The sequence below is a fragment of the Centruroides sculpturatus genome, unplaced genomic scaffold, assembly GCF_000671375.1.
Source record: "Centruroides sculpturatus isolate CEXI.00-Female unplaced genomic scaffold, Cexi_2.0 scaffold2022, whole genome shotgun sequence".
NCBI classification, from domain to species: domain Eukaryota; kingdom Metazoa; phylum Arthropoda; class Arachnida; order Scorpiones; family Buthidae; genus Centruroides; species Centruroides sculpturatus.
Genome location: NW_019386283.1, coordinates 1,419 through 23,740, shown reverse-complemented (window position 1 = coordinate 23,740; position 22,322 = coordinate 1,419). Strand labels below are relative to the sequence as shown.

The 22,322-nt window shown below is 29.3% G+C and overlaps 1 protein-coding gene across 1 annotated transcript; it reads right to left on the bottom strand.

Moving 5' to 3' along the window:
* Positions 1-71: 71 nt before the first annotated feature.
* Positions 72-21,263, bottom strand: LOC111614397 (calpain-11-like; the record flags this gene model as incomplete). The annotated part of the gene is made up of 9 exons (XM_023355764.1): positions 72-1,242; positions 2,669-2,782; positions 6,498-6,576; positions 13,223-13,291; positions 15,376-15,440; positions 16,354-16,411; positions 16,483-16,518; positions 16,594-16,666; positions 21,058-21,263. Coding segments are annotated over 9 exons (735 nt in total), but the record flags the coding sequence as incomplete, so codon positions are not given.
* Between the last annotated feature and the right edge of the window lie 1,059 nt (positions 21,264-22,322).

Below are 22,322 nucleotides of genomic sequence, written 5' to 3'. Positions count from 1 at the left end.
TTCGCACAGGGGCTACAGTTTGGGGGGGTCGCCACTGCTTCATTCGGAGGGTAAATCTTACCATTGGGACTTTAACAGAGCTGTACAGCATATTGATAGGAACAAAAAAGTCAAAGGAACCGTGCCTCATGGAAATTTGTAAATAACGTCCACTAGGGGGCGTCCCAGGCTACTAGTACTGTAGAAAAGGTTGGGAACCTCTGGCTTAGGATGTGCTTAGGATAGATATCTGTTAAAAAATTGCCATATATTTTAAAACACTTCTTGATTTTTTAAAATAATTTGTGATAAAAACAGAAGTCAATAACAGTCAAAAAATCATCAAAATTATATGATTATTTTTATGTGATAATTAATTAACATAATTTGACACTAGCAGTGTTTAGTGCCAAATTATTAATTAATTAATAATTAATTTTGAGAAATCTAGAAAAACAATCTGGATTACAGTGGAACTCAAAACTGCAACTATAACAAGCTAGGTAGTCAACATTACCAACTTTGCTATCTAAGCATCCAAAGTAGAATGTTTGGTAACTTTCCCAACACCTTACTTGATTCATTCTTGTTTTGTTATTCTTACCTTCAAAATTCCCTTTGTTAGTTAATGCTACTTTCCATCATGGAAGGAAATGTCAGTATCAATCTACTAATATTTGATGCAGATAATGTCAAAAATATTATCTAAACATGGAAGTGTAAAAACTCATTTGACAAGTTTAAAGACAAAATTCTATAGAATTATGACACTGAAAACAAACATGTTATCTTTTAAATGATATTTATGATAACATGTAATCCATTATACTCTCTGCAGAAGTTTTGGAGACTAGAAAAGATATGAAATATTTTGTCATTGTCTGCTGATAGCAATGTTCATTTAATCAAGGTAAAAATATATCAATAGTCTTATTACTATGACAGTAACAGATGTTTTGTTGATGTTGATCTTAAATTCCTCTGGCCCTTTACTTTCATACCTAATTGGTTCCTAAAATGTGTATGAAAGTAGAGCAATGTAAAGAACATCAAAAAGGGTTTTCAACTTATCTGGTATTTTCTTTATAAATTCGTCAAGAGATAATTGAATTGTACTCTTCTTTTTCTTTTCTTGATACCATATTTTAGCAGAATGACTGGCATGCTAGTCTATCCAGGGAGACCATGAAATCAGATATTTCCATATGATAAAAACTGGCAAGCTGGTTTATTCCAGGGGAAGTGCAGTTATAGGATAGATATCTGTTAAAAAATTGCCATATATTTTAAAACACTTCTTGATTTTTTAAAATAATTTGTGATAAAAACAGAAGTCAATAACAGTCAAAAAATCATCAAAATTATATGATTATTTTTATGTGATAATTAATTAAGGTGGGTGCATAAAAAAAAAGAAACAAGTTACATTACATAAAAACAAAAGAATTTTTATTCTAAAACTGTGAAATTGTCAACATTACATCAAAAATTACAATTATATTTAATTTCTTCATTTTGTCTTCTTTCTAACAACTTAAAATACTCCTGGAATTCCAAAAGTGCTTTTTCATGTATATTTTATTGTTATTTGATTCAAAAATGCAAAAATAAACATACTAAATTTAAGAAACTCTCTGTAAATTATCTCCACTTGTACCAGTTAAAATCGGCTTTGTGTGAAATGTGAGGAATGTGTTTTTAAAGTCAGGGTAGATTGTCAGTGTAGCAGTTGTTAGTGTTATGCACTAACAACTGCTGCTGCTAATGTCAATAAGTCGTTAATTGTTTTATTGTCTTGTAAATTGTCTTCCTGATTTTAAGTTGGTCAAATTACAATGTTATTATTTTATTGTACTCTGAAGAATGTTTTCTTTAATCTTTAATTAACAACTAGTTTTGTTAGATCTGATTAATTTTATATTTTAGTTGCAGTTTAAACAGCATGCCTGTAACCTCAGGGTTTCCATCATGTTGATCTCCCTCCTTTTTTATGCAGCATGCCAACCATTCCACAAAAATATGGTAAAGAGTTCTGTAACATGTGTCTTTTTCTATTGCCCTTTGTATATGAGATATATGCTCTCCATTGGGATCACATTCTTCCATAATGGTCAAAAATTTGTCAAGATGCATGAAGGCTAACTAAAGACGTCCACCTCAAGACTGAACTTTAATGCTGAAAATGGACATGATTAATGTCAGAGAGGTGGGGAAGGACTAGTGACTAATAGTTCATGAGAAGGGAAGTTTTGCCATATATATTGATAAATAGTAAGTATAAAATGTGTAAGAAAATGCAAATATACAAAAGTAGAGGACTGCCTATATATTGAAATTACAATTCCAATGTGAAATGTTTATAATTCACATAATTTTTTCTATATTATTTATGAAGAGAAAAAGAAATTCTATTGAAAATTCCTATATCTTTATGAATTTTATTTCATTTTAAAATGTATTAAATTTTAAAATTTTATATATATTTATTAAAAAATTAAACAAAATTTATTGCATTCATTAACATTATTATAACTCAATCATATAATTTGTAATAATAATCAAAATCATTTTAGTGATTGGCTAACTACTGATGTGAATTTAAAGAACACCTTTTCATATCATATTCAATATTCACTATGCAGAAGTTGGCATAAATAAAAATTTACTTAAATTTTTTAAAATAACTTACCATGAGCTAGATAGATCTTGACTAGAGCCAATAAAAATGTATCAAATAGAAAGTAGTCATTTTTGGCAAATCGTACAATTAAACATTCCAAAACTTTATTACTAACTGTAATTCCTAAATAACAAAATTTCTTTTATAAAATTAATGCTTTATTTATTAAATCTTAGATTTAATCTAACTTATATAAATATATTGGAAATCTTCTGTTTTGTTATCTGTATGTAGCACAAGATTGTACTATTGCACAATTGCATACAGTGGTACCTGCAGACTATAAAAAAGGGGGTGCACAAGTTATAAAAAAGAGCATCATACATACATAAAATTTATACAGTAGAGCGTCGATTTTCCAAATCAATTGGGGACAGGGATTGTTCGTATAACTGATATTTTGGATAACTGATTTATGTACAAAAAAATAGTTTAACGTATCCGATGTTGAAATTTTTCTCCGTTGCGTGTCACTTTGCGTTGAATTTTCGTCAATGTTAAGCCTAACGAAGACTATTGTATCGTAAAAAATTATTTTTTTATTTTGTACAAACAAAATAAATATATTGAAAAATATAAAAATAATAAAAAATTATACTTCAGATGTTAATTTAGTATCAAAAACGTAAAATATTTGAGTAGCCCAAGACATAGACAAAGATTGAAGCGCCACAGCACTGGCGAAAATTTAAATTTGCTGACTGGAATTCTTTTGGATGATTGACTTTCAGAAAATCGACGCTCTACTGTATATATAACTTAATTAACTGCATTAATAAAGGGATGCCTTGATTAATGCAGTAATTAAGTTATTAATTAAGTTAATTAATCCTTCAATGCTACGATGTATATCAAAATCAAGTTAATCAAATACAGTGGTATGTTGGTACTTGACTGAACAATCAGGATCTGCTAGAACAAATTTTCAGTTAATAACAAATATTTTTATTTTAATTCTGTCATCAGTAAAAAGCAGTGTTACCACCCATCCGGTTTTTACCCGGACAGTCCAAGAATTGATTCAACCAGTGAATCAATTCTTCAAACCCGGAATCAGAATTGATTCCGGGTGAACTATTAATTTTGTCTGGGAATTTTGTAGAAATAGTGAAATTATGACAAAACAAAGTTTTTACAAATTTACACTATTTTAACAGTGAAAGAACTCACACTCACTGAAACTCATCTGCAATTCTGCTATGTTAGCCTATTTACACCGACGTGCGGCATGCAACTTGCCGACCTTTTTTTTTTCCTTGTATGATCGTACACATCTCGAATAGAGCTAAGTTATCTGTACCTGTTCTTTCTTAATTTAGGTTACGTACATTACTCCTACGCAAGTCCCTAGTCCCTAACTGTAACTGATTTAGAACCAACATACACGTTATTCTTCACATTGTAAAATGACATTGCGCATGAGTCAGGAACTTCTGTTCAAACAAACCTGACCTGTCGTCTGGGTCAGTGATTTTGAAAAGGTGGCAACACTAGTAAAAAGTTTTCTGTGATAAAAATGAGTAACTAAATAAAATGAAGTCTTAGAATTCCCTTGGGGATTAAGAAAAGGGCAACTAATGACAAGAGGAAGATGTGTCCCAAGTGTCTCAATGTACGATTAATTCTTCAACTAAGATGTGGTCAAAATTATATTTTTGATAGAATTTGTAGGAATTGTAACATGAAAGTGTATGAAACTTGGGAACATGTATTTTTCTATTGTGTGAAATTTGAAACAAAAAGGAAAAAGTATTTGATGAGATTATGAGATTTAAGTCTTGGAAAAATATGATTAATTTATCATGNTCTTCATAATATGCTTTATTATGAATTACATGAAGATAAAACCAATAAATTGCATTATTTAAATAACTGTTTTCATTTATGTGAATTATTCCAGTTTTGATGCATAATTGCATAACAAGGACTTTGTTTTGTTTCTAAGTATGCTTTTTAGGTTCTATTTTGATTGCATTTGAACAATTTGATTCAGTTTAATGTATGTAAAAATTAGAACAAATTCAAGGAAACTACATTGGAACTCCTTCATAATTGGAATAATTTGCTATGTATGGAAATCAAGGAAAACATTACCATTTCAAATGATAGATGAAGACTTGTTTAAGTTTTTCTTTTTAATAAAATGTAGAGAATTAATTTTTATTATTATTATTGTTTCAAGGTCCTGATTCCAAAAATTTTTAAATCAGCTTCAGCTGTATATTATATTATAATTTCAGACAATATCTTGGACAGATACCATCTAATCATTATATTTGAATCACAAACAGATATCTTTGAAATTAATTTGTAAAAATTACATAATACAACATATAATTTATAAAAGTCTGAATTACTACAATGCAATCTTATTTTGTCTGGGATTGATATATGCAGATCCATATTTTCACAGATGACAAAAACATTTAAGATGGTTAGATTAACCCCTGACTATTATGAAATTCATTGTAAAGCAAAAATAATGGTATAAAAGTTAAAAGCAATTTTCTTCAGCCTGTCTTTGAAAAGTTATCAAGATGAAATTAAAATAATTGTGCACAGCACAAAAACAAAATTGTATGCATACAGTATGCAAGTTGTGTAAAAGAAAACAATCTAAAATTTTTGACATTATGTAATAACACTGAAACCATAACAGGAGGGTGAAATCTGCTATTTCTTAATACTGTTATTTGTATACAAAATAACTGTATTTAAATTATTTATATGAATACCATTTATTCTGAAAGAAGTGCATCTATGATGGAGACAAGCATAAAAAGAGCAGAAATAAAGGAGTTGGTAATGAGAATCAGTGATATAGAATTTAAGGACAGAAGAGGAGGACATTAAGGATTTAACTGATGTGCAGACAAAAGTATTAACAGATTACAATTTGGAAGAACTTCCTCAAATTCTGAGGGTGAGAATGAAGTTGAGGAGGAAGAACTTCAAGAGAAGAAACTCAAACTTAAAAATTTTATGTAGACAATGTATGATGTGAGTGTCTTGAAATCTTCTTTTATGAATATGACAACCATTTGATTTGTTCAATGAAATTTAAGAAAATACTTGACTGCATTTTAACACTATACACAATTATCTGTAAAGAATTAAAATGAATAAAGCAGCAACTTTGCATCACTATGTTCCTTTAAAAGAAACCATATCAATGAACATGGGCATTTGAAGAGGAAAACAAATGGAGCACTTTTCCCTCCCTCGAATCAAGTAAAAATTCCACAAATTGTGATCATAAAAGTGATTAAGTATATGAGATGATGCATTAAGGGTTAAGGTATATAACCTTAACCCTTAATTCATCATCTGTCTTAAAATTTTTTCTCTCTTAAAAAGTCCCAAAAATTAAATAATTAAATAAAAATTAATTGATATAATTACTTGTCTCCAAACTTTACCCTCTCTAGAAAATTTTCTGCAGACACCCATGTCAATGCTTAACACTCCTAGTGTTACTGAATAAGACTTTTGAATCAGCAAACCATGCTTTTCCAGCTTCTGATATTCAGAACATGAAAAACTACTGAATATTATTCACTGTTGTGAATTTGTGATTTGCATGAACTATTTTCAAGTAGTGTACTTAATACAGTATAATAAAATTTTATTTCTATATTCAGAAACATCTGATCTGTATATTCATTATAATAGAAACAAAAGTAAAACATTTTAAATGATTTTCTGTTAATATAAATAGTTGCATAATTATTTGGTCAATCATCTAGGACTACTCACACAAATTTACATAGAATTTCATTTTACTGATACCTGCTTACATGCAATCCTCATAAAATAAGACCACACTGTAATTATTTACCTGCTTCCATTAGTAATGAGCGAAGATGAAAGCTGCTTATTCTTTCCTTATGACTTGAATCGAATTTCAAAAAAACTGTCTTTAAAATAAATTAAAAATTAACAACAGTTCTTTATATTTATTTTATAAACTCTAATTTATAATAAAAATTCAATATATAAATACAAATAATCAGATATAAAAATTTAAAACAACTATTACTATTAAGAAAAATAATAGTATATAATAACAACAATGTAGAAATATTCAATGAGTCTTCTTTCTTGTATACAGTATAAAACAAATCTTGTAACATAAGAATTAAATAATAATAAAAAAGCTTCACAAAGCTTTATATACTAATCATAATGCAGTTAACAGGCAGGGATTTTAATACTATTATTTCAACACAGATAAAATTTATTTGTGGAAGTTTAATAGATATATTGAACTCTTTTGAATGTAATAACAAAATTAGTACCAAATGAAACTAAAAGTAATTCATTCAGTATTTCAATATAATATCTTGTTAATTGTCAACAAGTTTCAAGACTTTCTTAAAAATTGGTTTACTGAAGAACAAATATATAAATGTATAGATTCTCAAAAATGGAATTAAAATTTTGAAAGTTTCTTTTCTTCAGAGATTATCCATGGAGGAAGAAACTTTCAAATATCTAGAGTTCATTCAATTATAATATTTTATAGACAAATTTAATTATATGTTATAATATAACTTCAATATAAAAACTACATATGCATTGATTCAACAGCATATTTAAATTGCAACTAAATTGTTAGAACATTATTAAAGTAAATAACATTTATATTATTCTGGTTTGTATGTATTCCTTTGGAATTTTATAATGGATTCAATAACCATAATTTTCAAGGAAAAACAACGATAATAAAAAAATATGATTCTAAATCTTTTATTGTTAGATTGACTATTTCTTGTTTATCATACAAATATAAAGACTTAAACAAATGATTGCCAGATATTAAAGCCCAATCTAATCTGGCAATTGCTTGGCTTTAATATAACTGTCAAGTTTACAGTTGTTTATACTTAAATAGATGCAATAACATTTCTTTGCCAAATAAAATTGTTTATGATTGCAATTTTTAATTACAAACAATTCAGATAAACATAATATTCAATCTTGAGAAGTTTAATAGATTTCAATAAACATACTGTCATAATACAGTAATATCTTGGTTTTTGTTGACTTCGGTTATAATCAGTTTCGGTTTTCGTCGATTTTTTTCGCGAAAAATTTATGTTGTTTTCATCAATTGCCTTGGATTTCGCCAGCGTGCCCAAGTGACCTCGCTGCTAATTTTGTGAAAACAAAAGGTGACCCACGCATTTTCTGGCTCAGTGTGACATTATTTCTCATTCTGTGAGCATTACCTCGCGACAGCCCACCATTGGCCAATGTTTCTGTTCCCGGAACACTGGGAGTTTGGTTGTGCATTTGCATTTCACGAGGACAGGCTGGTCATGTAGAGTTTTCCGGGTTTTCTCCACGTCTGTAATGCCTGAATAGGGGCCACTTACCCTTAAATGGACCTCCTGGAAGGCATTATTCCCTGCAATACAACCATCATAAATGATTACAACTACTATTACATGACAATTATATCACACTTTACCACAGGAGAATATAGGCTAGAAGTTCATGTCCAACTAACTTCTATAAGATAAGACATTTCTCCACATCTAGCCAAACAATTCCATTGCTTTCCTTTAGATTAGTTTGTTTTTATATTAATTTCTTATTGCTTTTAGTATTTAACACTATATTAATTCTCTATAAAATGTGTTTTTGGTATGTATTTTGGACTGTCTAGAATGAATTAATTTGATTTACATTGATTTGTATGGAAATAATTGCCTTGGTTTTCGTTGGTTTTGGATTGACAAATTATTGACGAAAACCAAGGTATTTAATAGAAAACAATGCCAGAATTTTATAAGTCTATATTTGATAAGAAATCTCCATATTCTAACTACAAAATTTTGTTACAAGACACAGATTTATAGAATAAATTAAACTTCAAGTATAGACTGCCAAGCAGACAACAAAGTGTCCACATCCCAGTAATTGACACAATGCTGTTTATTGTGGACTTTTTAGATTTCTAAAATCTATGAATATCCAAGGGTAAAAGGATTTCTGAATGGTCTAATTACTTTGGTCACCTCCTATTTAAGTTGTACCTGCTGCAGGTACAACTTAAATGGAAGGTGACCTTTTTTGCATTCTTTTTGGAAGAATTTATGATCAACATTTAAGATCAGGTCACCAAAATAATAAGAAATACAAAATGCTAATACATAACATATCAATAACAATTTTTAACAGATTAAGGACCATATGTGAATTGCTGGGTGTGTTGCATATTTGCAACATGTCCAGAAATTCACCCATGCTATAAATTGAAATTTATACTGTGTTACTTTGGAGCAATATACTAGCCATATAAACATAATGGAAATAATTAGAGCATAGCCTGTGTGAATGGAAACTGAACTTGGTCCTTTTTATGATAGAATGCTAATAGAAATTCAATTTTTTCCCTTATAAAATATGAGAAATATGCAAAATTTGTTTTCCTAATGTTTTTCTTCATAATGAATAAGTACAATATCATGAAAATATAAAGCACAAAAACAAATATTCAAGAAATAATCTTTATTTTCTTTTAGTGAACAAAAATAGTAAATGTATTATTTTAGTGATTATTCCATTTTTCTTAGATTTGTATCAGTCAATTTATGCCACCTAGAATTTATATATTTATGTGGTAGAAGTTTTGTTGAATTTACAACCTGATAAGCATAAAAGATGGCATAACACAATCAGAAAAAAAATCATTAGGGTATGTGTTGCAATTCTGCAATATGCCAAAAAATTAAGTTAAAGTTTTTCAACAATGAAGACAAAATTATATTAAATGGCAATAATTTTTGTATTATTTTGTCCATAAAAAAGATCATGGCCCAATGTAATATTTTATGCTTCTCTATTGTGGTGCTTAATGTGTTAAAGACATTTGTAAATCCTTTACAATTGTTATTAATGAAAACATATATAACTGGTGAGACAACATGATACATCACTTTAAACTGAACATTTTTTCTTAGTCAAACTAAATTTATGACATATCAAAAAAGTTTCTGTTAACTTAAAATTTACACCTAAAATTAATCTGGTTTAATCATTCAGAAATTTCATATGTACTTAAACATTTTAGAATGTACAGTACAAGTATTAATTATATAAAAATCTTTTTATTACAATTATTTAAATTCTGACATTGCTATCTTGAAAAATTAACTAAAATTGATTGATTTCTTGCTTATCTTCTATTAATTCTCTTTCTACAATTTTATTTGCATAATATTAAAACATTTTACTGATAGATAAATATATATTGAAATGTTTTAATATAAAAATAAATTCTTAATCATCATTGTTCCAAATAAAATTACAAGTTATTAAACATATCTGAAAATTATGGACAATTCCTTTAAATACAAATTACTTTTCTATTACAGTAATACCCCGACTTATGCGAACCCGGAGTTACGCGATTTTCAAATCTCGTCGATTCGACTTTTGTTTGAGCGCCACGCAACCCTTGATTACTCACTCCCCCCACACTATTGTTCAGCTTACATGTTCGGATGTGTCGCGCGGAATCCACACATAGCTACAATTTATTTTGTGTTATTTATTTCTGTGTTTGTTATATCTACGGAGACTCGAGAGACTCTACTATGTCATCCAAACGAAGTAGAACTAATTCTTCTGCATCAAACAAGAAAAGAAAAACTTTATCTTTGGAATGTAAAGTTAACATTGGGTATGTTCGTAAAGTCGAACGAGTTAAACGAGAATGACGTCATCGTTATTCCTATTTCGTTAGACTTTTCGAACGATTCGTTACTAACGCGTTTAACTCGTTTGACTTTACGAACGTACCCATTATTAAAGACTTCGACACAAAAATGAAAATTTGTGAATTGGCAAAGAAGTTTGATCTACCGAAATTGTCGGTCAGAACGATTATAAAAGGCAAAGAAAAAATTCTTGAGGCTGTGAAAAATGCTCAATCTTTAAATTTAAGCATCATTCGTAAATGTCACAGTATTATCGCTGAGATGGAAACAATGTTAAAATTATGGCGTAATAATCAAGTAAATGTGAAAAACTGTAAAATAATATAGGCCTAATTTGTTATACATATGTATTATCTAAGATTTTATTAAACATTTTTTTTTAAATTATTGTATTCTTTAGTCTCCGGTCCCAATTAAAAATTATTTTTATGTATTTATATGCGAAATTATACCCCAACTTATGCGAATTCGACTTACGCGGTTACCGCTCGGTCCCACCTATCGCGTAAGTTCGGGGTATTACTGTATTTGTAATATACTACATTAAAAAATCCAGCAACAAGTTGCTTAACTTTCTTGGCAACATTTAAAACTGCATATGTGGCACCATCTGTTATGGTATTTTATTATTAAAAAACTTTTTCTATTTTTAATTATTATAAAATAACAAAAAGCTGAGGATAGGGATAGGTTTTATAAAAAATTGTAAATGCAAATAAAAAATAAAATTGTCATTAAGTCCAACCTTACTCAAGTTATGGCACATGACCCCTCTTTATCTCCCCATCTCATCAACCTTTAACCACCAAAATTCAAATAGCATCAATTCCCATGATACACAAACCTCCCTGCAAAATTTCAGAAATTTTCAACAAAAAGTCCAGGAGTTATTAAGCTTCAAAGAGTATGAACAAAATCATGCCCACCCACACACAAACAAACAAACACAAACACATATTCAAAAAATATCTATACAGTAGAGCGTCGTTTATCCGAATCAATTGGAGACTGGGGTTGTTTGGATAGCTTATTTTTCGGATAACCAATTATGTTCAAAAAAATATATTAACCTATCCCATCCTAAAATTTTTCTCCATTGCATGTCGCTTTGTGTTGAATTATCGTCGATGTTAAGCCTAACGTAAACTTTTAAAAATAATAATAGTGGCTATTGTATCATTAAAAATTATTTCTTTATTTTCTACAAACAAAATAAATATATTGAAAAATATAAAAACAATAAAAAATATTGAAGTTAATTTAGTATCAAAAACATAAAATATTTGAGTAGCCCAAGACATAGCCAAAGATTGCAGCGCCACAGCACTAGCAAAAATTTAAATTTGCCAACTGGAATTCTTTCAGATAACCGACTTTCAGATAAACGATGCTCTACTGTATATATAGAGAAAACACGTGAATTTTTTTCATTTCTCAATGTTTCAAGGTCCTGATTCCAAAAATTTTTAAATCTTGGGTGATCATTTTTTGACCAATCATCATACTTTTCCTCTGTTATAAACTGAAGTGAGAAAAAATTTGACACACCTATGTAATAATGTGTAGCTCTTCTCTGAGCCTGAATAACAGCAGCTAAACAATGTGTCATAGACTCTACAAGATGTCTGAGTTGTTGCGTAGGTATTTCAATCCAGACACATTCAATGGTTCTCCATAATTCAGTTGCATTTGTTGGATAGTTGTTGGATAGTACTTCATTAAGTAATGTTTACACAGTGTCCAATAAATACTCTTTGGGGTTCAAATCTGGTGACTGAGGCAGCCAAGGGAATAGCTGAAAATCTGTCAAGTATTCTTGAGCCAATGTTGTGACACCTGTACTCTGTGAGGAGTATCATTATCGCTGGTACAAACTTTTACTGTAGCAAGCATAAACAAGTGCAAAACATCTGTCACAAGATTAGTATACATTGCACCTGTCAAAGTCAACTGCAGTGTCACCATTAGTCTCTATGCCAATAGAACACACTCCAAACCAGGACAGATCCACCACCAGCAGCTTGCACAACACCTTGCTGGCATGATTCATTCATAGCTCTATGTGGTTATCACCCCACACAAGCACACAACTATCAACTTGAAAGAGCTAATAACAAGATTCTTCTGACTACATAACACTGCGTCAGTCACACACTGTCCAATTTCAATATTCTTTGGCTCAGATGAGACACATTGCCTGACGCCTGGGTGTTAGTAGTGATACCATAGTGAGTAGGTGACTACCAAACTCCAAGGAATGCAGTGTACAGTACATTGTACAGTGCATTGACTGATGAGTTCAGCAATACCACTGTTGAAGTCCGATATGATTTGATGCCAAATTGCATTTTGTTGCATGGTTACTAACTTGGTTAGTCACCGGCAGTCACAATCTTGCATCAACCATGGGCACCCACACTGTGCATATTGTTCTGATGTCTGTCTGGAGTTTAAGTATTCCTGATAAATCCTTGAAACTGTTGCAAGAGAAAATCCAAGAGCATTGGCCACCTTGTTGATAGAGTGACCCATTCTTCTTCCTCCAACAATCTGTTTACAATCAAATAGCAATAAATCCTTTACATGGCCCATTGCTATTCTAACCAAGCTAACACACAACTGATAAGTATGATACCTATGATGCCAAATGCAAATGTTCCAGTTCAAAGCGTTTCCCCTGTGGGTAGAAGGTAACACCATTGTATGTGCTGCTGTCTCTAATTTTTTGGCACTTCAGTTTAATAAGAGCTAGGAAAGTAAATCTTAAACACTAACTTAGATATTTAAAATTTTAATCATACATTTTATAGGTTATTATTATTATTCAAATACTTACTCTCCAAAACTGAACTGCAGAAAAAAGAGAAACAATATCAGTTTTGTATATTTTTCCTGTTATTAATGGCTAGCAGTAAAGTTAAAGAAGTATTTAATGTTTTAATTATTCAAAAAATTTTTCTATCAGATTTAATAATTGCAATTTTTAAAATATTTTTTCATAACTGTGTATATATATCTCGGCAGATAAGATGATAGTTGAATCATAAAAAAAAAGGCCTCCAAAATCTAGGGTCGTCTTATAGGACAGATACAAAAAAAATTAGATTGAAATTTATATAAATTAAACCATTATAAAAAACGGACAAACCTTAATTATTTGATAGTATAGAGAGTAGGGTATGTGCACAAAATAGAATAGTCCATACGACGTTTTGTGAATAGTCAAGATCATTACCCGAATGCCGAATCAGTGTGAATGTTTGCAACAATCGTAAGGCAGTGCTACCAGATGCAAGAAAATAAAATTTGTTCATTCGAAAAATTACAAATAGGACATAATTCCGTATACACTATACAGTATTATTATTCAGATGATGAACGCTGACCTAAATTAAATTCATAGGCCGTTGATAGTTTGGAGGTCATCTTATAGGATAGATATATGCTAAAACTATAAAACTTCGATAAAAATTTATATCTCATCTTATCTGCTGAGATATACAGTATATACCAGACTTGGGCAAATTCAGCTCTTGCTGAAAGTGTTAATTTCTGCTTTTTATCATTACTTTTACAATTTTATTTCCACAATTTTGTGAAAATATGTTTATTAAAAAAATTCAATATTTGTTTTATATTATATTTATATTATATAATAAAATCACGGTACAGAATAAAAAAGTATAGAATTGTGGCTCCCATGCATTTTGTAAAACCTACATTTTGGCTCCCACTGAACTCTTGCTTGCCCACCCCTGGTATATACTGTTATGAAAAAATGTATAAAAGAGCAATGTTTTTTAATAAAATCAGTTTTAGGTTTTATTCTTTTTTCATTTTAGAAACATTTTATACAACGAAGTTATTTAGCAGCTCAATTAAATTTCATTTATTTATTTAATTATAAAATATTTCCAATTAATCCTTTTTGCATCAAGTAAAGATTATAATATTTAATTATCATTTTCAATGTGATCTTTAACAGCAGTTTGATTATACTACTTTGTAATAGATATGTTAAATGTAAAACTATCATTTAAAACTATTTACTTTTAACACTGTTATTTCTATCTATACTAATATTATAAAGAGGTAATGTTTGTAACTAAGTAAGTAAGTTTGGATGTAACGGGTAATCTCCGAAACTACTCATCCGATTTCAAAAATTCTTTCACCAATATTTAGAATGGAACTTCGGGGTGGACGTAGGCTGTATATTATTCCATTAAACATTCACATAAATTAAAAGATATCATCTAGGGTTAAAGCTTTTATGTCCAACAGATGGCGCTACAAGTATGATGACCTAAGTTTGCTTTTCTGTGAGGCATTATGCTTTTCTGTGAGGATGAACTAAAGCAGATCATCTTCTATCTATCTATCTACATAAATAAAAATGTAATGTTCGTTTGTTCCTACCGATTCCTTTGAAATTTTGATACATTGCTGCATTCGAATACGTACAGTACGTGTTTTTATATAATATACATGTTGAAATTCCCCCCACTTAGGAGAGATAGACAGAATTAAGGCTTACCGTAAAGTACTCTGATTCTATTTATACTATTTTAGATGCGGTTTTTTGCATTATTTATTGCGTTTTAATAGGGTACGTCAACAGAATATACACTAAAAAGGGATTTTTCGATATTCCCCTGTGGGGGAGAGGAACAGAATTAAGGCTTACCTGAAGAACTTGGCTTCTATTGTACTATTTTAGATGCAGTTTTTTGCGTTTTTGATTGCATTTTAATAGGGTACGTCAACAGAATGTACTGTACACTAAGAAGGGATTTTTCGAAAAATTCCCCCCCTTAGGAAAAGTGTTATACATTTATAATAGATACATTTTGAGCCACAACAACACATACCGGGTCTGCTAGTTTAATATAAATTTTATATTAATAGATTTAAAATAATCATGATGAAGATGGGAATTATTAATTTACTATTACTATAAGATATATTATTATTTTTATTAAAGGATACATCTTTCAACATAATTAGATTTCTGCAAAGTTCTAGACCTGGTTTCTCAGCTAATAAATGGAAAGCTGAAATAACAAATTAAACAGTAAGAATTGTAAAAATTAGAATCTTATAATAAAAAGTTTATATCCTGTAAAAATACTTCATTTATATTATAAAATCTAAATAAATCAATTAAGAGTAATTTCTTATGATAATTGTTAAATGAATTATTCAGGCCTCTAGTCTTCATAATATGCTTTATTATGAATTACATGAAGATAAAACCAATAAATTGCATTATTTAAATAACTGTTTTCATTTATGTGAATTATTCCAGTTTTGATGCATAATTGCATAACAAGGACTTTGTTTTGTTTCTAAGTATGCTTTTTAGGTTCTATTTTGATTGCATTTGAACAATTTGATTCAGTTTAATGTATGTAAAAATTAGAACAAATTCAAGGAAACTACATTGGAACTCCTTCATAATTGGAATAATTTGCTATGTATGGAAATCAAGGAAAACATTACCATTTCAAATGATAGATGAAGACTTGTTTAAGTTTTTCTTTTTAATAAAATGTAGAGAATTAATTTTTATTATTATTTTTTTTAATGTTGTTTATCAAGTTGATGGTTTCTTTTGGTAGTTTTATTTTGTGACATTTCCTGTCATTTAGAAAGTTAGACTTTTTAGTTGTACCTATGCACTTTAACTTAAAACACAGGTTTTAAATTAAAATTTAATGCTACAAAGAATGTAGCCACAGTTATCACCATGTGCCGTTTTTGAATTATCATCATGTTTTTTTAGTACTGCACAATTGGCATTTTGCAACAGTTTAAGCATTGACGTTACAAACCCCCCTACAAAACAATGTGACAATACATGCCGTCAAAGAACACAGTGCTTCGAATTGTATTGCATGTCAGCATGATGAGTAATGTGCTAAGAGATAACCAAATTTTTTTATTTAAGAAAAAAAAGTTTCTTACATTTCCAATATGTTCTCAGAATCTTTAATAGTAAAACTGAATCTACATCATCTGGAAACTAAACAGAAATAACTAAATTATATTTAATGTTTTAATTTAATATAAATTAATTAATGAAAAATTATTTACTTTTTCTATTATTTTTATAACAACATTTCTTCTTTTCTAAATAAAATTTTAAAAAATTATTTAAAGATAAAATTTTACAGGATTTAAAATTAATATTTATTATTATTTTACTTGATTTAACTGAAAATCTTCAGCTCTGAAGAAACTTAAATCCCGATATATTATGTTGTCATCATTTACCTCCCTATAAAAATAAACAAATAAATATTAATTCATAATGTATATTTATATTTTTTAATAATTTTCTGAAAACAGTTTAATCATTATATTTTAGGTAAACTGAGATTATTGATGATATGAATCTTTAGAACAGTTTAAGTAATGATCCCTCCTGAAATATTTACTTGTAAATTGTATTTTTCAGAATTCAGAATTTTGCATTAAAATTATTTTAACAACATTACAACTTTCCTGTATTTAAGAATAGCATTTTTTAATTTCATTATATAGAATATCAAATCAACAATTAATAATTTTCAGGATATTCAATACATTATGCAATATATAGGGTGTAACAAAACTCTCTGCCAATATTTTAGGGATAGCTTATACAGTCAAAAATAAGCTTAAAAACCTCTATAAAGATTCTCAAATTTACTTCATTTTCAAGATCTGATCTTCCAGAAAATCAATTATGCATCTGTTTCTGAAGAGGCTATTTTGAGTCATCAGTTTCACATGAATATGAAAGGAAAAAAAATCATATTTTACTACATTTCTAAACATTAGAAAACTGTGTGTTATACAATTTAAATATATATTAATGCAGTGAATGGTTTTGGTTCACTTTTACACTTACATATAAAGAAATTTCAATTGTTAAAAAAAAAAATGGATATTAGTAGCAGGGGGTGCAATTACTCCTGTGTGCCACTAGTGAGAAGGCTAGCAGTAAAAAAGAACTGAAGAATGTCATGAAAAACCAATATAATGATATATTGAGTACAATGTTGCAAAATAATTGTGAATTCACTTTTTACTATTTTTTTATAAAAGAGAAATACTGTACTTTTAACTTATGAATGAAGTGAAAACTATTATTAATTTAGGCTTGGTTTTTATTATTGTCCATTTGCACCAATTTTGAGTCACATTATCATATTAAATTTAAAAGCAATTTTGTGTTATATTTTAATTAATATTAGTGACTTGTAATTAAAACATATAATACCAAATATAAAATTGTAAATGAATATAAAAACTAGAAAATATCTCATATTTATTAGCTTTTCGTATTGCCCAAAGTAACATATTAATATGAATTCATCTCAAGAATAAGTGTCAGAATTATAATCGATATAATCTGCTGATATTTTGTTGATGTACAGTATGTCTTTTATCAACTCTAAACATACAACAATGTGTTCATAAATTTGATACACCTCTAAGTTAGCAATGAAAAAAATTTTTAAATGAATATCTATTTATAAGTGTTGAGTTTACATTTCAAGAAATTTAAAGGTTCCCTTTAAGGAAAAACAAGCTTCTTACTCTGACTAAAATTTTCTGGTTGATACTAGAATTGGCTAGCCAGACTGAAATTTGAAGTACAAGCCAGGTGTTTTTTGAATTTTGGTTAAGTCAGCTAGTCAAAACTAGAAATAGCTGGCCATTTCAAGCATTGGCCAGAATTTAGACCTTAGCCCTCATATACATAATACAGTACAGTAATATTACTGACTGGCGCCCAGTACTATTCTGTTAACTGGGCACCAGTCAATCGATCAAATTTGATTTGCGTTCACATCCTAATATTTACTGTCTTTTAGTTTTAACTGTATGTAAAGATTATTTGAATGAAAACTTACCTTTTCCTTTAAGTTTGTATAAAAGTTATAAAAGTTGATTATGAATTTAAACAGTGATTGTTGATACACATTTGATATCAAAAACAATTAGCATAATTTCACATTGGTATAATTAAAAAGGTTAAATTTCAACTTCTAGTTGTATATTTTACATATAACTTGTTATTTTATGTTATTTGGTTGTAAATTCTAAATTAGAATAATATTAAAAGTTAAAATTTANGCATAATTTCACATTGGTATAATTAAAAAGGTTAAATTTCAACTTCTAGTTGTATATTTTACATATAACTTGTTATTTTATGTTATTTGGTTGTAAATTCTAAATTAGAATAATATTAAAAGTTAAAATTTAAAAATTTATTTTCAAACTACTTTGCATAGTTTTGCATCATTCAACATCATGTGGTTATGTAAATTATGTTTCTTGATAAAAGTGATGTACTTCATACATTCTGTAATGTTTTTTTCAACGTTCACTGTAATTGTTCCTTTTGGTCAGTTTGTTATTCTTCGATTTAAAATGGTTTTTTAGAATATGGCATTTGTCAACTGATGAAAAAATTATATTTTGTTTTTTCCTAGAAATTGGAATCTTACATGGTTAGTAAGGAAATAATCCCAGCACATTTGTTGATTGGAATAATTATATGCATTATGTTTGTACCAATTTTTTAATATCTCTAATCATTGTAAAATTAGGTGGTGCAAACAAAAGTCATTGAAGTGTATGGAAGTCAATTTACACACAGAAAACAAAATGTTGGACATGTTCTTCCGCAACAGTGTGTGTTTGGTGGAATTTGCCGTGAATCGAAAAAGTGTTTTTCAGTCAATGTGCGAGACTGTTCAGCTAAAACATTGATTGATGCAAAACAAAATAATATGAAAGAAGGTAGTATAATATTTTCAATTGTTAAAAATCGTACAAAACTGTTGAGTTAGAAGACGGATACAAACATTTGCAAATAAACTACAGGTATAAACTTTGTAGACCCTGAAACTTGTTGTCATACTCAAAATATAAAATTAATTGTAAGTTTATTCCTTTGTTAATTGTTCATTATTTCATTATAATTTTAAATATGTTTGAATTACGAAATAAAATAACAATTTCGCTAAAAATAGTAATAAAAATGACTGGTGTCCAGTTAATGGAATAGTTCCCATAATACTGTGGCCGTTGGCCATATCGACATATGTATTTTAATTGTATATAGTTATAATTCCAATCTTCTTTCTCTATTTCTTCTATTTCCTTTATCTGTTCCTTCTAGAACCTTCCAATTGACAGTTATAGCCTTTGGGTGGTATTAGCCGTTCTGAGAATCGGAAAGAACAATAGCGTGTAGGATTAGCCGTTCTGAGAATCGGAAAGAACTATAGTTGTAGGAGGGACGGTGGAAAAATAGCAACAGAGAGGAAGACAGTATTGAATGAGACATGGAGAGAGCTAGACGTGTCGAAGGGAGCTCCAAACGTGACTTCGTGGTGAAGAACAAAGGAATTCTTCGAGAAGTCGAGTAACGGACTGAGGAGGAACCACAGTCAGATCATAAGGCCTACGGATGCCTCGAGATAGATCGGGAAGAGCCCAAGGAAGTGGAATCTCCACAATTAGAGATCCGGAGACTAGCGTGTTGAAGACCTTCCGGAAAGTAAGGAGAGTCAAGAACATAGTGGAAGCGAGAGCCATCGTTGTTAAGAGAAAATCCTACCCAAAGCACAGAGACATCAGAACATAAAAGGAAAGGCCCGGGTGAAGTTATCTCTTTCTTTCTTTTACCTTCCCGCTGTCCTGTATTCCTTGTCATTTCCTTAGTATTAAGTTAGCCTTAAGTTAGAATTAAGTTATATTTAGTTATGCGAATATAAAATATTAATTGTTATGCGCTAGGAGGACGTCATACCGTGAATTATTGTAAAACCGAAAGATTTTCTGTTGATACCCCTCGCATTGTAAAGATTTCATACATCAGTTGGGATCCCTGATAAAACCAAACCTGTTCATATTGAAATAAAGGAAAGTGTTTATTATTGTAACTGTCACAACATTCCTTTCTGTGTGTTTTATTCGTGGATCGTACTATTTCAATCACACGAACACCACAATACAATATATAGTAATATAATACCAACTTTAGTTTAAATGATATACACATAATATATCTCTTAAATTAAAAATTAGCTGTAACAAAAATAAATTCATTATGTTAGTCTATTATCTGTTTTATGTTAAGAAAATAAAAATAAAAGAAATATTTTAATTTAATTTTTTTTTGTAAAATTTAACACACCTTTTACCTGTTTATTTAATGATTAAATAAACTTATATACAATGATTTCTTAAGTTAAGCATGTTTTATATTTGCATAATTTAAAATAACATGTGACAACCGTATTTACCTGCTGATTCCTATAGAAAGCACTAGGTAAATATATCAGTCTCATAGCTTGCCATTTTCTCATTTTGTTTTGTTGAATACTGTATTGCTGATTGGTTATGTATTGAAAATGCATAACTTTTTTACTTTTCTACTTAGTTTTATTTAATTCTCAATCCAGATAACTTAGTCAGAATATGAAAGTTACTCTCAAAGGTCTATTACTTCATTTTTGGTGAATATTTACATCAGGCATGAAGTTAAATTGCTTATAATGCTCTGAAACACAACTCTTGCATAAATTAAGAAGTCACTGTATATACTTTTTAAATTTATAGCATTTTATAATCCTTTAAAGTTAAAAATTAAATATTTCATATTACCATATTGTACAATGTTCATCCATCAAAATCCGCAATAAAAATTTTGTTTCACAATTTGGTGAGTTTGTACATGGCATAATAATAAAATCACCAGGAGGTAAGGTAAAAAATGTAACTGTTTCTCTAGCAGGTGAATGTATTGTAATATCTAATGGATGATGAGAATAAATAAATTGAGTTGTCAGCCTGGACATATTTGTTGGAACCTATTTCAAATAATATTAAAAAATATACATTTAACAATAATTTTTTTGAAATTTTGTAGCACACTACTTGAGATCCATTGGGTTATACCAGGGGTGGCCAACAGTTTTTGTCCCCGGGCCAGATTGGAAAGAAAACTTTTTCCACGGGCCGAACCAGAGAGTGCCTAGGAAGACTTTGAGGTGGTGCGAGATCTCATTGTGGTGTCACCCCATAGAGACTGAATTGTAGATAGAGATTACAGATACATTTTTCACATTATCATGTTTTATCAACACTCTATGCTGTACTTAGGAGATTTTTAATGGAGGGTTAACTCCAAACACACAATGAGTTGACTTTTTTTTTTTTTTTTTTTTTTTTTTTTTTTTTTTTTTTTTTTNAATTGTTGCCATTATCCCTCATATTAAAAGTTCTACCAGAGCACTTCCAATACAGCATACAGTCGACCCCCCTATAACACGGGTTCCTATAGTTCGGATTCCTATATCACGGCGAAAAAATTGCGACAGTATTCGTACAAACATGCTAAAAAAAACTCGTATAATTCGGTAAAACATCATCGCCAACTCGTGTCGCGACAGGATTGGTCAAATCTAGGCCAATAGTGGATATTGTACAAACTGTTGAGTTTAAACGAGCAGCAAATCTACTAAAAACCATTTATTATTTAACAGCCATAAAAATTATATTTATATTAATAATGTCTCCAAATTTCAGCGAATTTTTCGCTGAAAAATAACTTACTTAATAACTTATCGGGAAACACGCGCCCACCATTCAATGACAAGCTCCATGACGAAAACAAGCTTAAGCACTGGCGTAGTCGAACAGTGCACACTCGGCAAGTAATCCTACAATTTTTTGTTTATAGCATAGTTTATATGGATTATTCCCAAAAAATTATATGTATTTTGGAAATGTTGAGTCGAATTAGTCTAGAATCAATTAAATTTATGGAAGAAACCTTTCAAACAGCCATAGTCTGTAAACTGCATAGCTATGATTGGCTGGACTCGTAGAAAATGGATTCATAAAAACTAGAACGTATCTACTGTGTT